At 41.8% G+C, this 24,480-nt stretch overlaps 1 protein-coding gene across 4 annotated transcripts; it reads left to right on the plus strand.

The window, feature by feature from the left end:
* The first annotated feature begins 13,908 nt into the window (after positions 1-13,908).
* LOC311223048 (macrophage mannose receptor 1-like) lies at positions 13,909-20,478 on the plus strand. Of its 4 annotated transcripts, none has more exons than XR_014619394.1 (5): positions 13,909-14,344; positions 15,099-15,291; positions 15,997-16,080; positions 17,444-17,564; positions 19,755-20,478. XR_014619394.1 is itself a non-coding variant. In XM_084307744.1 (4 exons), the coding sequence occupies exons 1-4, from the start codon at positions 14,341-14,343 to the stop codon at positions 19,756-19,758; spliced, it is 285 nt and encodes a 94-aa protein (XP_084163870.1). In that variant the 5' UTR covers positions 13,909-14,340; the 3' UTR covers positions 19,759-20,478. The 4 variants fall into 4 exon arrangements, 1 of the variants encoding a protein (XP_084163870.1); XR_014619395.1 differs by having other exon boundaries at positions 17,444-17,556; XR_014619396.1 differs by having other exon boundaries at positions 17,470-17,564.
* The last annotated feature ends 4,002 nt before the right edge of the window (positions 20,479-24,480 follow it).

Raw genomic sequence — 24,480 nt, forward strand, 5'->3', positions numbered from 1 at the left:
TACTGCCCTCAGCTTATTTTAAGATTGTCTCTTAGCCAACGGTCACACTTTAGATTAATTTAGACAAATATACGACACATGTACTGGAGGTTTTGGGCTGGTTCTCACAGCGGGACCCTTCCTCCTCTTGGGCTTAGGGCGATGCACAAATATGGTTGGAACAGCATCAGCCTTCAATTTTAGTTGGCCTTTTTGGTTTGCTGTGAATTGCTCTCCCTCAAAATGTGCCTGCAGAATCATTCCAGACTTTACCCCATAATTGTCAATCACAAATTCATTGTAGTCATGTACATATTACAGTAAAACACATTGAACCTGTTATGGAATATTTTAAATTAGCCAAACAGTGAAACTGTAAAAATTCAGATGAGTCAAATTGTATCAAAAATAGAATATAGTTTATTATCTGTTTTCTATGGCCATATAAAGATTATGCACAGTTAAAAATTTGACAAATTAAGATGACAAATTAATAACAGATAATGACAAGAAAGCTAAACAAAGATGAGATTATGGGTTTTGTCGTATCCGTCACAAGATTGATATGAAGACAACAAGAAAAATAACAAGATGTGATTTACTTGGACATGTCATATCTAAGTCAAGCTGGCCTGACCTTTAAGTTGTTGTCTGAGCTGTATACTAGTTAAACTATATGAACTAGTCAACCTTTTTCTTCTCCTGTCTGTGTCTTTTGGGAAGCCAATAAGCCATACATCCTAATCCCTTTCTCGGACCGATTGGTGCATCCAAATGCTACACATAAAAGTTAGATGCAAGCAAAAATATGTATACTAAAATACCAAGTTTCCCACAGCAGAAACTGGTGGGTGAACTCTAAACCCTCTAAAATATTGAAATCAAATCGAGTTTTATTGTCACATACACAATCATACACCTCTTGAAGCAGGATGCTTGCTTGCTGTGGAATGGAAATGTTAGAGATGAGAAGAGATACAAGAAGATGTGTGTTGTTGTAGAGTGCATGAGCAACTCCATAACTCTCTATCTCCCTGTTTTGTTTTCTAGGATAAATTACCACTATAATGACGTGCATGTGTCCAGTCTGAGGTGTGTGAGCAGCAGTCGTGACAGAAAGGCCCTAGCACTACCAACAACAGGAGTGGAAGACTGGACCTCTACCTGGACATATTATAGGCCTATAATAATACAAAAAATTGTGGAATGCAATTGGTTGCTTTGTATATTTTGTACTGTTGACCAAACTTCTTTCTTGGCTTAATTGAGTAGTATCAATGGTTACAGTATGAAATGTAAATGCTAAGAAATGCAGAGTAAACAGCTTGAGGTATGATATTCACTGCATTTCCATAATCACTTTGTGCATGTATGAATGTCTTATAGATTGCATTAAGATGTGTGTATTTATGACCATAGAAGCACAAGAAAAATATGAATGCATACTGTAAATGGTACAGTATGTAACGTTAGCCTATGCATTAATATTTTTCGTAACTTATCCTAGGTTATGGGACAGTCGACAGACAACAGAAACACTCTCTCTGCCACTCCCCTGAAATGCTATTATATATATTGAATATAAAGTGTTGTCAACATATAACTGTAATGTGAGCTGATTAATACAATTATGCTTGAGTGTGTAACAACTGGTGATATGGCTAATGTAAAAGAATAGTCATCAGTAGCTAGCATAGTAACGTTCGAAATTGCTGTCATCACCTATATATAAAGTAATATAATGTAAATATTAAAGTAGCAGACATGTAAATGATATAACGCAACAGTGATCAATCCACATTGTGTTAATAAGTACCAAAAATTGCTGTAACAGTAGTAGTTCTGCCGTTCTGTCCCGCTGAAATCAAGTCGACAGCGCTCAGTGCAAAAACAAAGTGGAACTAAGGAGCTACGTGAACCATGTGATCGACTGGCGGCGAGATCAAAGCGTGTCGCAACTCTCATTATACGGCTCTGAGTGGAACAGGCTAGCAGCAGACATTAAATTAATAAGTCCCTATTCCTCTTTTAAAAGCAAAATAACAAGCTGGATCAGGAGAAGCAGAAGCTGGGTTTAATTACATTTTATTTATCTTAGTTGTTTTTATTTCTTTTTAAGGTATTTTATTAGGTTTTGAGGGGTATATTTTTTAATATGTATTAATTGTATTTTATTTGTTACTGTATTTGATCTCCCGATGTCTTCCTCCCCCCTGTGTGGTGGGCACACCCTCGCTTTACCCACAGACAAGTGGGTTGTATCATGCACTCTTTAAAAAAAAAAAATAACAATGTATTTATTGAGTTTTGATTTACAAATTACATGTATATCAGCAGAGCAACTCAGCAAACATTTTCACCCTGTTCCCCCTCCCATAACCCCGCCCCAAACTAAATAATAATTAACTTCAAAAACAAAGGATACAAATTCAAATTAAATAATGATACAATCGAAATGTTTTACACATTGAATATAGGGTGTTTCTTGTTGTTTTTACACGTATCATGCACTCTTACTCTCATACACCCACTCCCACACACATCCAGGCAGACACTCACCAGCACATATTACTCACAGACATCTGAAGGACCGCAATGGAAATAAGCTGTAAGCTTTCTTGCATTTTTATCCTTTTGATAATGGTGGGCCTTATATGTATACTTGTATATATGTTCATTATCAATAAAGATCTCTATCTATCTGCCTTTTTAAGTGTCCAATTAAAAGATTCTAACATTACTGGAGCTAGGTCTCCTTTAAAGATTCTGTACCACTCATTGGGGAAACCATCACTTCCTGTGGTTTTATTTGCTTTCAGTTTTCCTTTGGCTATATCCAGTTGTTCTCTCGTGATGGGGGCGACTAAAGCTTTGTTCTCTGTTTTTCCTATACGTGGAAGATCTAAAGAGGTTAGAAACTGCCTAATATTTTCCTCATTTTCCATCTCAGGTTGTGAGTATAGTTTCTCATAGTATTCTTTGAATACATGTTGAATTTCATCAGGTTTGTAGGTCGCTTCATCTGTCAGGGGTTCCCTAATCTTGTGTATAAAGTGTCTGTTTTGTTTATTCCTGAGGCGTTTTGCAAACATTTTGGTCCCGATTCATAGGTTTGCTTTGCAAATCTCAATTTATTTTCTAGTTCCTCCCTCCCCATCTCTTATTTTTTATTTTTTTTATCTTTTTTTCCCCTCCTTTTTTCCTCCGATTTTTCTCCCATCCCAATGTTAGTCGTTATGCCAATTCCCAATCCCCTTCCTGGTCGCTGCACACTTACCCCCCACAGTCGGTCTGGGAGAGTGGAGGCTATCACGTGCTTCCTCCGACACACGTCTAGCCAATCAACCGCTTCTTTTCACCTGGCAGGGCGGACTCTCACTGAGAGGGTGTAACGTGTGGAAGGATCACACTACCCCCCTTAGATCCTATCCGCGCTGAGCAGACGCCCCGACCGAACTGTAGGAGTCGCTGTTTACAACGACCCGGACCCACCCCGCCAGCTTTCCCACCCTCTAATACTGCCAATTGTATTAGTGTGAACGGCCAGCCAAGCTGGTGACAACGCCGGAGCTGCGGTGTTGGTGACGAACGCAATCTCCGCTACGCCACCTGACCGCCCCCTCCCCATCTCTTCTAATTGTTTCTTTATTTCTTTCATCTGCTCCCTTGTACCCTCCCTGTGAGGGCCGGCGATCCACTCCACTGGTCAAATTACTTACTTGTGAGTAGTACGTCCGTTGATAAAGAAAAGCAATGTCCACAGCCGCTCCAGTGCAAAGTAAAAATATCCACATGGTTTAGTTGCAAAATCTTTCTTTACAGAAGTGGTCCTAAAGGTCTATTATGACATCACCACAAACGTTCTAGAAGGTTCTATGTTCTTGAATGCTCTATTATGACAAATACGACGGTTCAATGACTTCATCTAAATCCAATCAATATTAAACATTCATATAATACAATAACCTAAATATATATAGCTTTGGCTCTTACACCGGCCAAAGCTTATACCTTCTAATCTAGAGACAATTACTAACCACTAAAACACAATGATCCAAACCAAACACCACTTCAACTGAAAAGTGTCTCCGCTACGGGATAACCAATACCTGGTGCCAGAGGTCACTAGTACGTGGCACACCGTAGGAGGACGGTCTTTACCACCGCCTCATGCAGCTTCTTCTTCACAAAGATCTCGAGCTCTGCTTCCTTTATATTCTGCTCTTCAGCTGCAGTAGCGCTGACCACTGCGTTCTTTACCTCTGGGTCCTCCGTGGTTAGGTCCCCATGGGGGTCTGGGCTCTGAGGCCTTTCCTCTTCGGGCTTGGTGAGGAATTCCGGCCCCTGTATCCAAGTCTCATTGCGCAGGACTGGCATCCGATGCTGTAGGGTGGCAGACTCTGCAGCTAATCTTCTCTTGGCAGTCCTTGCTCATGTGACCCTGTTTCAGCCAGCTGAAACATAGGCCTTTACTCTGGAGAAATTCTATTCTATTTTCCTTGTGAAGAGACTTCTTCAGCTTGTTGCATTGCTCCAGGGCATGCTGTCCTCCTTGGCAGAAGAGGCAAAGGTTGGAGAAGGCACAGAGTGTATCCCCCTTGTGGCTTGCTTTAGCCTCTGCCGGGTGCTGGACTGCTGTAGCAGCTGTTGTGAAGCTTCCCCGAGCGCCTCTATTTCTGGAGGTCCTCTCATCTTTGTGAGCCTTAGCTTGGCTCTGGTTTCCACCTGTGATGTTGCTGAAGAGCGGGTGTAGGGCTTCTTGGGCTTGTAGGTTGATAAAATCGGCAAGGTCGCTGAACTTGGCGCTGCGCTGATCTTTCTCTAGAAGAGCATAGGCCTTGCTTCTCCACCGCTCTCTCTGCTTGTACGGAAGCTTGGCTGTGATGGAACGCATATTTGATATGCTGTCAAGCTCCTGCATGTACTCCACGTCAGCCATAGCGTTGATAGTGAGATAGAGGCCAAAGGAGTAGAGCGCCTCTCCGTCATCGGACTGGATAGTAGGCCAGTTCAGTGCCTTGTCTATATATGTCATTGAGATCTTGTATCCATTTCCAAAATGCTTTTTCAAGAGCCTCCTTGCCTCGGGATAGCCTCGTTCTGATTCCATGTGAAGACAACTTCTTATCAGCTCTCTTGGCTGCCCCTCCGTGTACTGCTCCAAGAAGTACAGCCGGTCACTGTCACTATCTGTCTTGGCCTCCACTCCGTGTTCAAAGGCCCTGATGAATAGCCTGTACTCCATAGGTTCTCCCCCGAATATAGGAATCTGTTGAGGGGGCAGCGTAGCATGGCATTGCTGCCTCACTGGGAAATCCCCCATGGTTCGTTTGGGCTCTTGTTGCGGAGACTCTTGTTCTTTCTGTGTAGCACCACCAGGTGCTCTGTAGCTGCTACTGTAAGTAGGTTCTTCTATTTTCGCTACGGCCTCGGGAGCCGGCCTAGCCTGCTTGTGAGCTTGTGATACGAAGGAACTCTTTTTCTCTAGGTGAGAGTTCCTTCCATCCCTACGGGACACTCTGGATGAAGCTCGCTGGTCCTCGTACTTTGCCAGTACTTTGCGCTTAGCCTCTGAGGCCGCTAAAGCAGCCTGCATCTGTAACTCCTCTCTCTCTGCTCTTAGCTTAGCCTCCTGTTCTTCCCTATCTGCTCTTAGCTTAGTGTGAGCCTTAGTGTGCGCCTCCAAGAGCAGAGCCTCCTGTTCCTCGAGTTGTCGTTTTTGTTTTAGAGCGTGTACCTCGAGTTGTCGTTTTTGTTTTAGAGCAGAAGCCTGGGTTAGCAACTCAGCCCTCTCTAAGTCAGCTTTCAGCCACAGGCTTGCAGATGATGCTCTGGAAAATGTAGTGGATGGGGCTCTAGACCCTTTCCCTTCTACGATGCCGGATGCACTGTCTTCAGGCCTGACCTCATCTTGGTGCTTCCTAGACTCCACTGTACGCTGATGCACCTCTTTCATCCATGTGTCAGCCTTTTCTGTGAAGTTGGAAAATGTGTCGGCCCTCTGCGTGAACCATTCATCCTGATCTTTCTTCCTCTCCTCTTCTGAGGTCTTGCTTATGTTTTGGCTTAGTGCCGCCTGGACTGAGGTATTAAGTGCACCAAACTCTCCGAATAGCTTGTTGAATTCGACCAATCTTGTCGGTACACCTTCCAAGTTACCGTCGTCGTCCTCATCCATTAATTGATTCATCTTATTCATGTGACCAGTTAGCTGACCTAACTTAGCCTTCCTATTTTTAATGGCATTACGGACCTGTTCCTCATAGACTTTTTGTGTCATCTCAACCTTCTTAGGTTTCGACATTTTGTTGTTATCCTTCTTTCAGCACTCCAGTAGTTCGTGTTGTTCCTTTTCCCTCTTAGAACAAAGTTTTCTTACTAATGTGAGGGCCGGCGATCCACTCCACTGGTAAAATTACTTACTCATGAGTAGTACATCCATTGATAAAGAAAAGCAATGTCCACAGCCGCTCCAGTGCAAAGTAAAAATATCCACGCCTGCTTATATAGAGACCCAAATGATCTAGAATGTTCGGTTATGACATCATACGGTGACATCACGAATTTCCATAACTTTCTATCATGACGTCATACTGTGGTTCTAGAATGTTTTATGTTCTAGAAACTTCTATTATGACATCCACAAACGTTCCAGAATGTCTATGTTTCAGAAAGGTCTATTATGACATCACCACAAACGTTCTAGAAGGTTCTGTTCCAGCAAGGTCTATTATGACATCACGACAAACGTTCTAGAAGTTTATATGTTCTAGAATGCTCTATTATGACAAATACGACGGTTCAATGACTTTATGTAAATCCAATCAATATTAAACATTCATATAATACAATAACCTAAATATATATAGCTTTGGCTCTTACACTCCCCCTCCCTCCCCTGTGTTTGTTTCTCAAGTTTTCTCAGATTTCCCTGTAACTCATCATATCTTAACCTCCTAATCCTATTTAAATATGCCATCTTAGAAATTAGGTACCCTCTCATAATTGCTTTGATTGTGTCTCATAATAGTTGGATCCACTTGGCTGTTCTCATTAGATTTTATACAGTTATTTCCTTCCTAATCTGATTCACAATGTCTTCATTATTTAAAATTCCCACATTTAAGTGTTACGTTGTCTATTGTTCAAATGTATGTTCAAGTCTGGAAGCGGATTCCTTTTATCTTTAACGCTTTTTTAATGCAGTTGTACTCCCTCCGCTTTTTGACGATTTCAGTCGCATAGTCGTGATCAAAATAGAGGGTCTTGTTTCTCAGCTGGATCGTTCCCTTCTTCCAGGTCTCTCTCAGTACCAGCTCTTCTTCCAGGTCTCTCTCAGTACCAGCTCTTCTTCCAGGTCTCTCTCAGTACCAGCTCTTCTTCCAGGTCTCTCTCAGTACCAGCTCTTCTTCCAGGTCTCTCAGTACCAGCTCTTCTTCCAGGCCTCTCTCAGTACCAGCTCTTCTTCCAGGTCTCTCTCAGTACCAGCTCTTCTTCCAGGTCTCTCTCAGTACCAGCTCTTCTTCCAGGTCTCTCAGTACCAGCTCTTCTTCCAGGTCTCTCTCAGTACCAGCTCTTCTTCCAGGTCTCTCTCAGTACCAGCCCTTCTTCCAGGTCTCTCAGTACCAGCTCTTCTTCCAGGTCTCTCAGTACCAGCTCTTCTTCCAGGTCTCTCTCAGTACCAGCTCTTCTTCCAGGTCTCTCTCAGTACCAGCTCTTCTTCCAGGTCTCTCAGTACCAGCTCTTCTTCCAGGTCTCTCTCAGTACCAGCTCTTCTTCCAGGTCTCTCTCAGTACCAGCTCTTCTTCCAGGTCTCTCTCAGGACCAGCTCTTCTTCCAGGTCTCTCAGTACCAGCTCTTCTTCCAGGTCTCTCAGTACCAGCTCTTCTTCCAGGTCTCTCAGTACCAGCTCTTCTTCCAGGTCTCTCAGTACCAGCTCTTCTTCCAGGTCTCTCTCAGTACCAGCTCTTCTTCCAGGTCTCTCTCAGTACCAGCTCTTCTTCCAGGCCTCTCTCAGTACCAGCTCTTCTTCCAGGTCTCTCAGTACCAGCTCTTCTTCCAGGTCTCTCAGTACCAGCTCTTCTTCCAGGTCTCTCTCAGTACCAGCTCTTCTTCCAGGTCTCTCTCAGTACCAGCTCTTCTTCCAGGTCTCTCTCAGTACCAGCTCTTCTTCCAGGTCTCTCTCAGTACCAGCTCTTCTTCCAGGTCTCTCTCAGTACCAGCTCTTCTTCCAGGTCTCTCTCAGTACCAGCTCTTCTTCCAGGTCTCTCTCAGTACCAGCTCTTCTTCCAGGTCTCTCAGTACCAGCTCTTCTTCCAGGTCTCTCTCAGTACCAGCTCTTCTTCCAGGTCTCTCTCAGTACCAGCTCTTCTTCCAGGTCTCTCTCAGTACCAGCTCTTCTTCCAGGTCTCTCAGTACCAGCTCTTTGGTTGTGTTCCTGGAAGTTATAATAATGTGCTGCGGTGCGGCGCCAGCTGGGGGTTTCGCGGCTAGTGAGCTCGTTGTATTTATTATTTTCTTTAGATTTATTTTAGTGTTTTCCCAGCTTTTTCTGGTCAGACATGACCGACAGAGGAGAGGGTGAACGGGAGAAGAGTGGGGAAGACATGCGACAAATGATCCCCCGGGAGCGGGAGGCGAACCCGGGACGGCCGCGTAGGTGTGCGAGGCACTATGGTACTACTACTACTACTACTACTGCTGCTACTATCACTACTACTACTACTACTACTACTACTACTACTGCTGCTACTATCACTACTACTACTACTACTACTGCTGCTGCTACTATCACTACTACTACTACTACTACTACTACTACTACTGCTACTGCTACTACTGCTGCTGCTACTATCACTACTACTACTACTACTACTACTACTGCTGCTACTGCTGCTGCTACTATCACTACTACTACTACTACTACTGCTGCTGCTACTATCACTACTACTACTACTACTACTACTACTACTACTGCTACTGCTACTACTGCTGCTGCTACTATCACTACTACTACTACTACTACTACTACTACTACTGCTGCTACTGCTGCTGCTACTATCACTACTACTACTACTACTACTGCTGCTGCTACTATCACTACTACTACTACTACTACTACTACTACTACTACTACTACTACTGCTGCTGCTACTATCACTACTACTGCTGCTGCTACTGCTGCTGCTACTATTATGGCAAGCCGTTTTAACATTTATTCCCATTTTCTAGCTAGCTGGGTACCTAGCTAGCTCATTCACAAGGACAATTTTGCGAATGAACTAGCTGGGTACCCAACTAGCTCATTCGCAAAGATGACCTAGCTAGCTGGGTACCCAGCTAGTTCAATCACAAAGACACATTCGCGAATGAGCTAGCTCACTACCTAGGCTGCAAATGTGTCAGCTAGCTGGGTACCCAGCTAGCTAGGTAGCACGTGTCTTAGCTAGTTAACTAGCTGGCTTTGTCCCATAGGCTTTACACCAAATTTTGCCTCAGCTAGTAGCTAGCTCATTCGCAAAATGGTACTTGCGAATGAGCTAGCTGGGTACCCAGCTAGCTAATGTGTCAGCTAGCTGGGTACCCAGCTAGCTCATTCGCAAGGACCATTTTGCGAATGAGCTAGTTGGGTACCCAGCTAGCTAATGTGTTTTTGCAAATGAACTAGCTGGGTACCTAGCTAGCTCATTCGCAAGGACCATTTTGCGAATGAGCTAGTTGGGTACCCAGCTAGCTAATGTGTTTTTGCAAATGAACTAGCTGGGTACCCAGCTAGCTCATTCACAAAATAGTCCTTGTGAATGAGCTAGCTAGGTACCCAGCTAGTTCATTCGCAAAGACACATTAGCTAGCTGGGTACCTAGCTAGCTCATTCCCAAAATACTCCTTGTGAATGAGCTAGCTAGGTACCCAGCTAGTTCATTCGCAAAGACACATTAGCTAGCTGGGTACCCAACTAGCTAGCTTGTCTTTGCGAATCAGCTAGCTGGGTAGCTAGCTAGCTCATTTGCAAGGACACATTTGTGAATGAGCTAGTTGGTTAACCAGCTAGCTGATTCATGAGTGTTTGGGGGCGGGGGGTGTTGGTGTTTGGGGGCGAGGACCAGGCCAGCAAGGCCTCACCTCCATACTAGTATAGCTGGGCAGGCATAACAGAGTGTGAATGAGCTAGTTCGTTAACGAGCTAGCTCATTCGCAAGGACACATTTGTGAATGAGCTAGTTCGTTAACCAGCTAGCTCATTCGCAAAGACCATTTTGTGAATGAGCTAGCTGGGTACCCAACTAGCTCATTCGCAAAGATGACCTAGCTAGCTGGGTACCCAGCTAGCTAATGTGTCTTTGCGAATGAACTAGCTGGGTACCTAGCTAGCTCATTCACAGGAACAATTTTGCGAATGAACTAGCTAGGTACCCAACTAGCTCATTCGCAAAGATGACCTAGCTAGCTGGGTACCCAGCTAGCTAATGTGTCTTTGCGAATGAACTAGCTGGGTACCTAGCTAGCTCATTCACAGGAACAATTTTGCGAATGAACTAGCTAGGTACCCAACTAGCTCATTCGCAAAGATTACCTAGCTAGCTGGGTACCCAGCTAGTTCATTCGCAAAGACACATTTGCGAATGAGCTAGCTCACTACCTAGGTTGCAAATGTGTCAGCTAGCTGGGTACCCAGCTAGCTAGGTAGCACGTGTCCTAGCTAGTTAACTAGCCGGCTTTGTCCCATAGGCTTTACACCAAATTTTGCCTCAGCTAGTAGCTAGCTCATTCGCAAAATGGTACTTGCGAATGAGCTAGCTGGGTACCCAGCTAGCTGACACATTAGCTAGCTGGGTACCCAGCTAGCTCATTCGCAAGGACCATTTTGCGAATGAACTAGCTGGGTACCCAACTAGTTCATTCGCAAAGATGACCTAGCTAGCTGGGTACCCAGCTAGTTCATTCGCAAGGACCATTTTGCGAATGAACTAGCTGGGTACCCAACTAGTTCATTCGCAAAGATGACCTAGCTAGCTGGGTACCCAACTAGTTCATTCGCAAAGATGACCTAGCTAGCTGGGTACCCAGCTAGTTCATTCGCAAGGACCATTTTGCGAATGAACTAGCTGGGTACCCAACTAGTTCATTCGCAAAGATGACCTAGCTAGCTGGGTACCCAACTAGTTCATTCGCAAAGATGACCTAGCTAGCTGGGTACCCAGCTAGTTCATTCGCAAGGATCATTTTGCGAATGAGCTAGTTGGGTACCCAGCTAGTTCATTCGCAACCTGCGAATGAACTAGTTGGGTACCCAGCTAGTTCATTCGCAACCTGCGAATGAACTAGCTGGGATGAGTAGCAACGTCTGGGGGCGGACGTCTAGGGGCGTGGTACATGACGTAGCTGCTGGTATTTGCATTTCAATGATAGGGCAAATTTGATTGGGTCATTCTGAAGTCTGGGGGCAGGGCTAGGCATACAGAAATACGCTACAGCCCTTTCCGTGAGTAGGGGGTATCTGCAGAGCCGCAGAGCCAGGCTGGACGGGTTGGAGGCGGTCTGGACAAGTATTAGTGGTCTGGACAAGTATTTGCACTACTGCGCACCATTTTCAACTTCACTTTCGTCTCGTTTATATAGGTACATAGACAGTAATGTTACATCTAGACATTTATGACATGTAATAGAGTAAACTTGTAAATAGACAGTAATGTTACATCTAGACATACCAGATCTAGTAATAATAATAATAATAATAGTCCCTCAAACTGCAGGACATGTAAACAGTCAAGTTGCAGAACAACTGTTTGCACAAATGAGAAAGAACAATTACTTTTTAACGCAGCAACTACCATCGACCCATCTGTTCCTGATGAGAAACATCCTAGAACACTTCAACAACAACTATATGAATTGAAAATGGGGGACCCTGATGGAAACAAGACAAACGTCTTTCTCAGGTCTGCATCCCCTTAACAATTGTATGTATTGAGCCGTACTGTATTGTACCCATTCTGCAATCTGTTAAATAAAGTTTTCATTCATTCATTCATTCAACAAAAACAAGAAGCGAATGGACAACATCAAAAAGTTATTTGGGACGACAGCGGTGGCAATAAACAGCTACCACCAGGCTGTATTGGGTACATTTTCTACTTGCACTTGCATTAAAGATATTTAATGCATTAATCCTGTTTTTAATTGATCTAGGAAATAATGTATAAATGTCTTCATTCATCAAGTTCACTGTTCCTTACTAAGCTGTGTTTGTCATCTGCTTACAGTGTCACATATATGTACAGTTTATTCCTACTCCTATCCAAGCTCCGGGAGGGTCATCAAAGAGAAGTCGGGTCATCAAAGAGAAGTCGCCTATTCTTAGTCCTTGCCCCACAATGGTGGAATGAACTACCCACCCCAGTTAGGACAGCCGAATCCCGTCTAATCTTTCGCCGTCGACTAAAGACTCACTACTTCAACCATTATCTAAATAAAAAAAATCTAACCCTAACTAACCTTACTGTCATGCACTTGTCCTAATAAACTAACCTACACTGTAGCACTCGACACTTTATGAACATTGTTACTGAGACGAAAGTTAAGTTTACTCTATTATTACTAGATCTGGTATGTCATAAATGTCTAGATGTACACTTTATGAACATTGTTACTGAGACGAAAGTTAAGTTTACTCTATTATTGAGATCTGGTATGTCTAGAGATGTAACATTACTGTCTATGTACACATCATGTCTAGATGTACACTTTATGAACATTGTTACTGAGACGAAAGTTAAGTTTACTCTATTATTACTAGATCTGGTATGTCATAAATGTCTAGATGTACACTTTATGAACATTGTTACTGAGACGAAAGTTAAGTTTACTCTATTATTGAGATCTGGTATGTCTAGAGATGTAACATTACTGTCTATGTACACATCATGTCTAGATGTACACTTTATGAACATTGTTACTGAGACGAAAGTTAAGTTTACTCTATTATTACTAGATCTGGTATGTCTAGATGTAACATTACTGTCTATTTACAAGTTTACTCTATTATTACATGTCATAAATGTCTAGATGTAACATTACTGTCTATGTACCTATGTAAACGAGACGAAAGTGAAGTTGAAAATGGTGCGCAGTAGTGCAAATACTTGTCCAGACCACTAATACTTGTCCAGACCGCCTCCAACCCGTCCAGCCTGGCTCTGCGGCTCTGCAGATACCCCCTATTGCTTTCCGTGCACCCCGGTTCTGTTTATAGTCCCCAGCTCAACAAATTATGTGTTTTAAAATATGTTGCGACCGTCGGATTGTTGTTAAAAACGGAGGGATACTAGCTAAGGTGTGCGGGAGTTGGCGTATATAAGTTGATTGCTTTAAAACGGAGAGAAATTTCGTATTTACGCTGTTGTACGGGCTGATGGACGAAAATCTTTGGTTTTAGCCTAACGTGAAATGAATGAATGAATGAATGAAAACTTTATTTAACAGATTGCAGAATGGGTACAATACAGTACGGCTCAATACATACAATTGTTAAGGGGATGCAGACCTGAGAAAGACGTTTGTCTTGTTTCCATCAGGGTCCCCCATTTTCAATTCATACGTAATTGGTGTTCAATTCGCGAGCGGGTAAGGGGCCTACGTAATGTTTAAAGAACAACATCTAAGGTTATGTGGAATTTACAAATCTAGATGTGAAGAAAGATTTTGAAAAGATGTTTTAATTTTCTTTTAAATTAGATAAGTTGCCGATGAGGAATCGTTAAAGGACGTGGCGAGGAGAGATGACGTGTGTTCGCTTCGGGTTTGCGCGATGAGCTCTGGGTATCGTAGTTTTAGTGTTTAAAGTTATGCCGTGTTTGTGAATGTTAAATGTGGGGAATGGTTGTGCTGCTGTGACACATTAAAGAACAACATCTAAGGTTATGTGGAATTTACAAATCTAGATGTGAAGAAAGATTTTGAAAAGATGTTTTAATTTTCTTTTAAATTAGATAAGTTGCCGATGAGGAATGTTAAAGGACGTGGCGAGGAGAGATGACGTATGTTCGCTTCCGGTTTGCGCGATGAGCTCTGGGTATCGTAGTTTTAGTGTTTAACGTTAAGCAGTGTTTGTGAATGTTAAATGTGGGGAATGTTTGTGCTGCTGTGACACATTAAAGAACAACATCTAAGGTTATGTGGAATTTACAAATCTAGATGTGAAGAAAGATTTTGAAAAGATGTTTTAATTTTCTGTTAAATTAGATAAGTTGCCGGATAAATTGCGATCGTTTTACCGGAAGTGGTCACGGACTCACGGCTTCTCAAACTACATTGTTCTACCGTCAACAATGTATTGAATGATCGGGAGAAACACACATCAAAATGGGTGAGTAAATAAGCTGACAATATTAGCATAGATGAATAAATAGCTAACGTTATCCAGTTGACATTACAGATCATAGCTTTCATAACGTCAGCTAACGTTAACGAAAGTAGAGTAGGTTTCATGTTAGCTGTACTGGTTGTTCATAGCTTGCTAGCTAGCTAACGTTACCTAACGTTAGTATATCGATAGCCTAATTTAACGTTAGCTATTTATCCATACTCTAACTACAGTAAATGTCTGGATGTAACAGTACTGTATATCTGTATGTCATGATGAATTGAAAATGGGGACCTGATGTAAACAAGACTTTCTATCTCTCTGTTATGCAACCCCAATTAGCAGTTGTTTTTACTGTATTTATTCTGCAATCTTAAATAAACAAATCAAACCTTAGCTAATTTCCCCCCATGATGTGATTGATTGAAAACGTTATTAACAGATTGCAGAATGGGTACAATACAGTACGGCTAAATTCACACAAGTACTAAAGATGCAGTTTATGACATAAAGATATACAGTACTTTGTAAGAAAACGAGATAATAAAATATATATACATCCGAAGGGGACTATATTATTCTCATGTACAATGAAGTTGTGATATTTTCTGTATTGTCGCAGTGAAAGGGTTAACCCGTTGGTAGTGTGGTAGTGAAAGGGTGTATGTATCTAGCTTTTTAAATCCATTTCAAGGTACATTCACACACTGTCATACTTTTGTTTCTGAAAGACAACTACTGTTTCATATTGTGTCAGATTCTCAGATAGTGGTCCCCGCCACAACCGTGTCACCTAGTACTTTCTACAAGCTGGGCAATGACTCCTTCAAACTGGTGGCCCAGAAGATGAAGTGGGACGAGGCCAGGAGGCAGTGCCAAGCAGACGACGCATATCTGGCCAATATCCTGAACCCGATAATACAAGCCTTCATTACCCTGCAGATCCATAAGTTATTATCCATAAATTATTATTATTATCTCTGTGTGTGGCGTTAGGCGCTGAGCGTGGCACGAATAAATTATTTTTCAGCCCGCTTTTGTATCGTGCATAAGAACACAAATACTCTCGATAATCTATAGTTTATTTGAAAACTATTCATAAATCAGCCGGAAAATGACAATGTGTTTTGTGTATTCCAGTAAATGGCTATTTTCGTGGAATTTCTCTGAAATTACTAGAACTCTCCGAAACTATACTCGTATTCAAAACGGTATAAAACGGAAATGTACTGATGAAAAAACAATCCGTTTTGTACATCTTTGACTGCAAGCAAGTCATTGATAAGCGACGGGTGTATTAGACACATAGCCATAATTTAAGATATAGTTTATGCATTCGCAAATGTGCTCATCCTCCCATTGATTAACGTGGTGGCATCCAAGCGATAAATTGTCATATCCGGCTGGCAACCAATGTGTTAACCCTTTCACTGCCACACGACAGAAGGTTAACCCTTTACTATCACGCAACCGACGGCGATGCTCCATCATTAGCTCTGCATCCGTGGAGCTAATGATGGAGCATCGCCGTCGGTTGTGTGATAGTAAAGGGCTAACCTTCTGTATTGTCACAGTGAAAGGGTCAAGGACACTGGGTCAGACAGTTGTTTGTTCACAGAGGATCTTGTTCTCTCTTGTGACTTCTCTTTTCTCAGACTGGCGGCCGGTTCAAGTGGGTGGACAACTGGCCTCTTTCCTAGTCAAGTCAAGTCAAGAGTTTTAATTGTCACGGCATACAGGTATACAATGAAATGCGGGTGGTCTTGCCCGCAACGATGTGCAATACAGTGGTACAACATATAATAGAATCCAATAAAAAAAAAAACATAGTGCAATAAACAGGTACAGGTAACATGGTGTGACATCTCGGTATCTGTACATAGTTATTTACAGAGCATGAAGGACATGCTACACCAAATGGGGGAGAAACGAGCCTACAATGAACGACGCCTGTGTCAGGGCTCTACAGTGCGAGCAAATTGCTCGCATATGCCCCTAAAAATATGTGTGTGCGAACCTGCAAAATCAAGTACTCGCGAGTGGGGCCGGCGAGTGCAGAGTACAGCCTCATTCGTCCTTTTTTTTCTCCGCTGCGAGAATCGTTAAAAAACTACAAGTCCCACAGTTCACAGCCGCATAAACGTTCCAATCACAGTAGAGTTTCCTGTGGTCACGCGACTGGAAACTGAAAGTAATTTTTAGCGTCAGCATAGATATATCTATGAGCGTCAGTGTCTGAGTCAGACAATACAGCCATGTATTGCCCATTCATTTTTATTTTGCGCGAAAGGTACCGGAGAATGAGAAGTCAGGCGAGGCAGCTCATGTTACAGAGGTGATAGTTAACCAAGATACTGACGCTAGCCAGCATGCTAGCGAGGCTACACCCACTACTACCCCCACTGTAGCACCCAATGTACCCACTGTAGCTAACTAGCTAATGAAGCTACACCCAATGTACCCACTGTAGCTAACGAAGCTACACCCAATGTACCCACTGTAGCTAACGATGCTACACCCACTGGAGCCGGAGGGAAGACATACAAATTTAACGTGAATTGGCTAAACATTTTCCCATGGCTAGAGTTGGAAAACAATGTCATGTTTTGTAAATATTGCAGAAACAGGCAGGCAATACGCCCTTTGTGTCGGGAAACCCGCACCTGAAGAGATTCGGTAGTAAAACACAACGTCTCGCGGCGGCACATCCAGTCATCCAGTGTAGAGATTTGTACATATTGAGAAAGGAGAGACCATCCTTGTGAGTTTGTTTAGCACACACACACAGTGTGGGCCAGTGACTTTGGTGCTATTGCACAATTCCGTTCCCATTTGAACATGCACATACAGAGTACTACTATACATGTACATTTATTTTTGTTTAAAAAATGTGAGTTTGTTTAGCACACACAGTGTGGGCCAGTGACTTTGGTGCTATTGCACAGTTCCGTTCCCATTTGAACATGCACATACAGAGTACTACTATACATGTACATTTATTTTTGTTTAAAAAAATGTGAGTTTGTTAATAAACTCAGTTACTAGAAAAAAATTCACTGTGCTCCTAAATTTCTTTGTGTGCTCCTAAATTTTTTCATTTAGGAGCACCTGTGCCCCTAATGAAAAAGGTTAGCGTAGAGCCCTGTCTACATGGACGTGGACCGAACGTGGAAGACGGCAGCATGCAGCAACAGCCACTACTCTCTCTGCAAGAGGTCACCAGGTCTGAATATCTCTATATGATAATAATAATAATAATAATAATAATAATAATAATAATAATAATAATAATAATAATAATAATAATAATAATAATAATAATAATAACTTAATTTGCATAGCACCTTCACAGCAGTAATGTAGACATAATGGACATAAAATAGACATAGGCATAATATTAGCATGCAATTAGCATAAAATAGTGCAATAGTGCAGTGCAATAAAATCGCTCTAATTTACAGTACAATAATCACTGTGCATGTAATGAGTATAAGTAGCAGAGTGTATTAAAAGGCTACGGTGAACGAGGTACGTATTTAGCTTACTTTTGAAAATATTTAGTGATCTAGCCTAATGTCCATAGGGTGTTCCATGGCTTTGGTGCATCATTCGCAAAGGCTGCCTCCTTGATTTTCTTTTGGCTGTGGTTGGGAACCTTCAATAAACCAGTAGTCATTCATTAATTTGGCCGTCCTCAGACGGGTTCGCCAGTGGAGATTCCAATCATCCCGATCCTCCATACATCCGACCAGTTCCGTAGGGCTCTCCACACCTGCGTCCTTCCTCAGTATGTCTACATATGTTAGTGTGGGACATCCTCTTGGTCGTCGCCCGTGTGTCGGCTCCCAGAGCACTAGCTTGCTAGTCGGAAGTACGTGGTGTCGGTGGCAGTGACCTGCAAGTTTCATCCTCCTGGATGCCACCTTGTCGCTCAGCCTTGGTAGTCCCCCGTACAGATGCTTGTTGGTTACATGCTCATTCAGTACGCAGTTTCCCGCCTGATCTCAAACCTACCGAAGTCGGCCCATGTCACCCCACTTCTTAGGGACCTGCACTGGCTCCCCATTGCCGCACGAATCCGCTTCAAGGCCCTCGACCAGGCATATCGTGTGGCAAAGGGAACCGCTCCCGCCTACCTCCGGTCAATGGTCTCTAACTACACACCCTCAAGACCCCTACGCTCTGCATCTTCTGGCCGCCTCAGACCTACTCCTATCCAAGCTCCGGGAGGGTCATCAAAGAGAAGCCGCCTATTCTCAGTCCTTGCCCCATAATGGTAGAACGAACTTCCCACCACAGTTAGGACAGCCGAAACTCATCCAATCTTTTGCTGTCGACTAAAGACACACTTCTTCAACCAATATCTGAAATACAATTAATAAATATATCTAACCCTAACTAACCTTACTGTCATGCACTTGTCCTAATATACTAACCCAGTGGTTATTCCTAATACCATTATTTATTGTTAACTTGTACGAAAGGGGTACTAGAACTAGCAAACTCTTCCACACAATTCTCAAACAATGCAAGGGGAATTGAGAACATAATAACTAACATTCTCACATAGCAAGTGAGAAAATGAAGAACAACTGTGAAAATTAAGAACAACTGTATTTCAGCAAATGTACTTCATTCAAACACTCTCTGAATGAACACTCTCCATATCTCTCTCACACTCTCTCCATCTCACACACTCTCTCTCTCTCTCTCTCTCACACATGCACAAAGTGTAACAGGCGAGGGATAATACAGTTCAAACAAATAAGTGTATTTCTCTGTCTTGTCAGATTCTATCTCTCCCCCACTGTGTCTCTCCCTCCCCATCTCTCTCCCCCCTCTCTCTCCTCTTTCTCTCTCCCTCTATCTCCTTCCCTTTCTCTCTCCTTCTCTCTCCCTCTCTCTCCTTCCCTTTCTCTCTCCCTCTCTCTCTTCCCCCTCTCTCTCCCCCTCATTCTGTCTCTCTCACACACACACACAAATTTTGCGTGGGCTGATCCATAGTGGGCGAGTGCCTGCGGTCAACCGCGGTGGCGATCAAACTAAAATATTTTTATTGTTTGCGGTTAATTTGCGACCTGGTTAGTTAAAATACAAATATAATTAGCATAATACCGCCGATATCCTGCATCAAATCCCGACTCTTTCCAGAGGGATCTTCTTCCAATCAAATAAAGTCTAATCCGACGGCAGTAACAGCATAAGGATGAATGAATAGTGATGTGGATGTAAATCAACAAAACACTTGTAGTCCATTCTAGAAGTGACGGAAGGCTTTGAGAAACGAGTGTTCAGTCGCTCGGTATAGTGTGTGGCTACTTACCAGCTTTCGCTATGCGAAACTTAATTTAGTCTCTTGAAACCTGTTTTTTCATGCATTAGTATTATCTCATCCCGATTCTCCTTATTTCAGGTGAGTGGCACTGGATCGACAACAGCGTCGTGGACTACACCAACTGGAAAGTCGGGTATCTCATGATGCAGCAGTTAAGGTGTTGATACCATTCAGCACCACATATCTGTGTGAAGCTGGCTTTTCATCCATGACGGCTCTGAAAACAAAATATAGGGCCAAGTTGAGCCTTGAGGATGACATGCGTGTTGCCTTGTCAAAGATCTCCCCACGTATTGACCGTATTATTAGCCGGCAGCAGCAGACCTCGCATTGAGCTAGAAATTTCCACTGAGTGAACTAGTGCTTATTTTCTGTATTTATTTATATTTTTTGAGAAATGGTAACTTGGTGATCCTTTTCTGTATTTAAAAAGAATACATGATTTTCTGTTTTTGAGAAATGGTCAAACTTATCCAAATATGCTATTTTTATGGAGAACAGTGCAGTGCAGCTGCAACAGATAGCACTTTAGTGATCCTTTTCTGTATTTAAAAAAAATACATGATTTTCTGTTTTTGAGAAATGGTCACACTTATCCAAATATGCTATTTTTATGGAAAAGTGTGCAGCTGCATGTGCAGCTGCAACAGATAGCACTTTAGTGATAACTTTCTGTAATTATTAATGCTATTTGATTTACTAATAACTACAAGCAGTGTAATGTCAACAGTACTAAGCCATTTAGACCTGAAACACCTGTTAATAATGCATTATATAGCCTGCATATACACACAAATGTGTTTCCCGGTTTCTTAAATAAACATTATTTTGAAAGCAAGCACTTTTGTCATCATTGTAGCAAAAAAGACAGGACCGGAAAAGTCTTTATCGTATGTAGGGGTGACCCCCCCCCCCCCCCCCCCCAACCACCTCCAATGTACAGTCCCCCCCCCACCCCACCTACCCAACCTCCTCCAATGTACAGTTTCTACGTCAAATGTATATACTCTCTTTTCTGGACTATTTTTGTATCACAAACGGTACTGTATTTGCAAATCTGGTAAATCTGGTATGTCATAAATGTATAGATGTAGCAGTACTGTCTATCTGTGTGTCATGTATGTCATATGTCCTGATGAATTGAAAATGGGGGACCCTGATGTAAACAAGACGAAAGCCTTTCTCTGGTCTGCATCCCCTTAACAATTGTGTGTATTGAGCTGTACTGTACTGTACCCATTCTGCAATATGTTAATACAGTTTTCAATCAATCATTCGGTCATGTTGCATTGCAACTACCGCCCTGTTTCTATTCTTATCTCCATCTCGAAAGTCATGGAAAAAATAGTCTACGAACAGGTCGAAAAGTACCTAGCGGAAAAAAATCTAATCTACGAATTCCAATCTGGCTTCAGAACATCCCACTCCACTGACACATTGATTGATTGAAAAGTTTATTAACAGATTGCAGAATGGGTACAGTACAGCTCAATACATACAATTGTTAAGGGGATGCAGACCAGAGAAAGACTTTCGTCTTGTTTACATCAGGGTCCCCCATTTTCATTCATTCATCATCAATTCACCTGCTCTATTTGAACGACCACATCAAACAAGAGGTGGACGCAGGCAAATACTGCGGCATGGTCATGCTGGACCTACAAAAGGCCTTCGACACTGTCAATCACTCCATTCTGATTGAGTGAGCTGGATGCAATCCTACCTGCAGCTGTGTTTGTCGACGGTGACTTGAAATGCAAAGCAGTTGAATATATATATATTCCATGAAATATGACAGAATCAACAGACGAATATTTATGTGGCGATAAAATACAAGACTTTGAATGCGATATCGACCCAGAAAGACGTGTTTAATTCCATTGAAGCCAATTGTAATTATTATACGGAGTAACAATTTAGTGAATGTATAGTATTAGATAACACATTTTCGTTAATACATTTCAAGGGGGGTCTATGTAGAAGACGTCAATGCTGCTTACAATACTTTTTTGAATATCTATCGGACACTTTACGATAGGCACTGCCCAATGGTTCAACATAAACAAAAAAGTAATGACAATAGAAAACCATGCTGGATAACAAAGTGGTTAGAGAATGCATGTAAAAAGAAAAACAAACTATAGAGATTTGATCAAATGTAGAAAAAAGGCTGCTGAAACTAAATACAAAGTGTATAAGAATAAGTTAGTATTCATTATGAGATGGGCCAAGAAAGATTATTACAATAGATTGTTAGGCGGAAATAAAAATAATAAATAAGGTAATGGGAAATAAATCAGCGTCCATAAAAATGCCTAGCCATTTCATTAGTAATAGTAAGACTATAAAAAACATGAATGAGGTGGTTAATGAATTCAACAATTTTTTTGTGAATGTGGGGCCAAATCTGGCAGATGCCATTCAAAAACACGATGAACCATTACAGGAAGGATGGAGAGGAGATAGTAAAGTACTGCAGTCTATGTTTTTGGGAAATGTCAGTGAAGCAGAAATCATATCCATTGTATCAAAGTCAAAGAATAAGACATCCATTGACAGTGATGGGATAATAATAATTGTATTTGTATAGCACTTTTCATACAGAGGTTGCAGTTCAAAGTGCTTCACAACAGTAGAACATACAGGCATAAGCAAGCATAAAAAAATTATAAGAACATTTAAATACAAAGAGATAGAGATACAGTAATACAAATCTAGTCCCTTTGCAGGTTGATGTGAACACAACATGCAAAGAACATGCAATACAAAGATAATAAACATACATACTAATTGTGTAGTAGTTATTATTATTGTATTAATATTCTACAGTATCGGCAGATCGCTGCCATCTCAAATGAATCTTCTGTACATCCCTGCAAGAAAGCCATTGAGAATATATATACTGTGTTATTTAATTTATTTAATCCATATGTGTTGTCTGGAAGCACTTTGCCGTATTCTATTATAATATTTTTTTTGTTTGTGTTTTATGTTACATACGTCTGGTGGCAATCAATTTCCCCCTTTGGGGATTAATACAGTATATTCTCTCAAATCATTTTCAATTCTCCGTTTTCTATCAACAAATCTCGCATATCCTTGTCAGGCAGATTGCCATACATGTCCTATTACATTCTAACATTTCTCTACTCTACTACTGTAACGTTGAATCTTGAGACACAACTATATTTGAAAGGAACTGCAAACTTGAACCACGGCCGTGACGTATGTTCGCTTCCGGTTTGCGCGATGAGTTACTGTACAAACGGTTTCCATCTAGTCCCTTTGCAGGTTGATGTGAACACAACATGCAAAGAACATGCAATACAAAGATAATAAACGTACATACTAATTGTGTAGTAGTTAGTTATTATTATTAAACACTAAAACTACGATACCCAGAGCTCATTGCGCAAACCGGAAGCGAACATACGTCATCTTTCCTCGCCACTTCCTTTAACTATTCCTCACCGGCAACTTATCTAATTTAAAAGAAAATTAAAACATCTTTTCAAAATCTTTCTTCACATCTAGATTTGTAAATTCCACATAACCTTAGATGTTGTTCTTTAAACATTACGTAGGCCCCTTACCCGCTCGCGAATTGAACGCCACCCCATACGTTAGGCTAAAACCAAGGATTTTCGTCCATCAGCCCGTTTTAAACAGCGTAAATACGACATTTCTCTCCGTTCTTAAAGCAATCAACTTATATACGCCAACTCCCGCACACCTTAGCTAGTATCCCTGCGTTTTTAACAACAATCCGACGGTCGCAACATATTTTAAAACACATAGTTTGTTTAGCTGGGGACTATAAACAGAACCGGTGTATCCGTATTTCTGTATGCCTACCTAGCCCTGCCCCCAGACTTCAGAATTACCCACTATATATTATATTCTCAATGGCTTTCTTGTTGCAGGGATGTACAGAAGATTCATTTGAGATGGCAGCGATCTGCCGATACTGTAGAATATTAATACAATAATAATAACTAACTACTACACAATTAGTATGTACGTTTATTATCTTTGTATTGCATGTTGTGTTCACATCAACCTGCAAAGGGACTATAATATGGAAACCGTTTATACAGTAACTCATCGCGCAAACCGGAAGCGAACATACGTCATCTTTCCTCGCCACGTCCTTTAACTATTCCTCACCGGCAACTTATCTAATTTAAAAGAAAATTAAAACATCTTTTCAAAATCTTTCTTCACATCTAGATTTGTAAATTCCACATAACCTTAGATGTTGTTCTTTAAACATTACGTAGGCCCCTTACCCGCTCGCGAATTGAACGCCACCCATACGTTAGGCTAAAACCAAAGATTTTCGTCCATCAGCCCGTTTTAAACAGCGTAAATACGACATTTCTCTCCGTTCTTAAAGCAATCAACTTATATACGCCAACTCCCCCACACCTTAGCTAGTATCCCTGCGTTTTTAACAACAATCCGACGGTCGCAACATATTTTAAAACACATAATATTAGCTAAAACCAAAGATTTTCGTCCATCAGCCCGTTTTAAACAGCGTAAATACGACATTTCTCTCCGTTCTTAAAGCAATCAACTTATATACGCCAACTCCCCCACACCTTAGCTAGTATCCCTGCGTTTTTAACAACAATCCGACGGTCGCAACATATTTTAAAACACATAATATTAGCTAAAACCAAAGATTTTCGTCCATCAGCCCGTTTTAAACAGCGTAAATACGACATTTCTCTCCGTTCTTAAAGCAATCAACTTATATACGCCAACTCCCCCACACCTTAGCTTGTATCCCTCCGTTTTT

The sequence above is a fragment of the Notolepis coatsorum genome (assembly GCF_963971535.1).
Source record: "Notolepis coatsorum genome assembly, chromosome: 2".
In the NCBI taxonomy this organism is placed as follows: Eukaryota; Metazoa; Chordata; class Actinopteri; order Aulopiformes; family Paralepididae; genus Notolepis; species Notolepis coatsorum.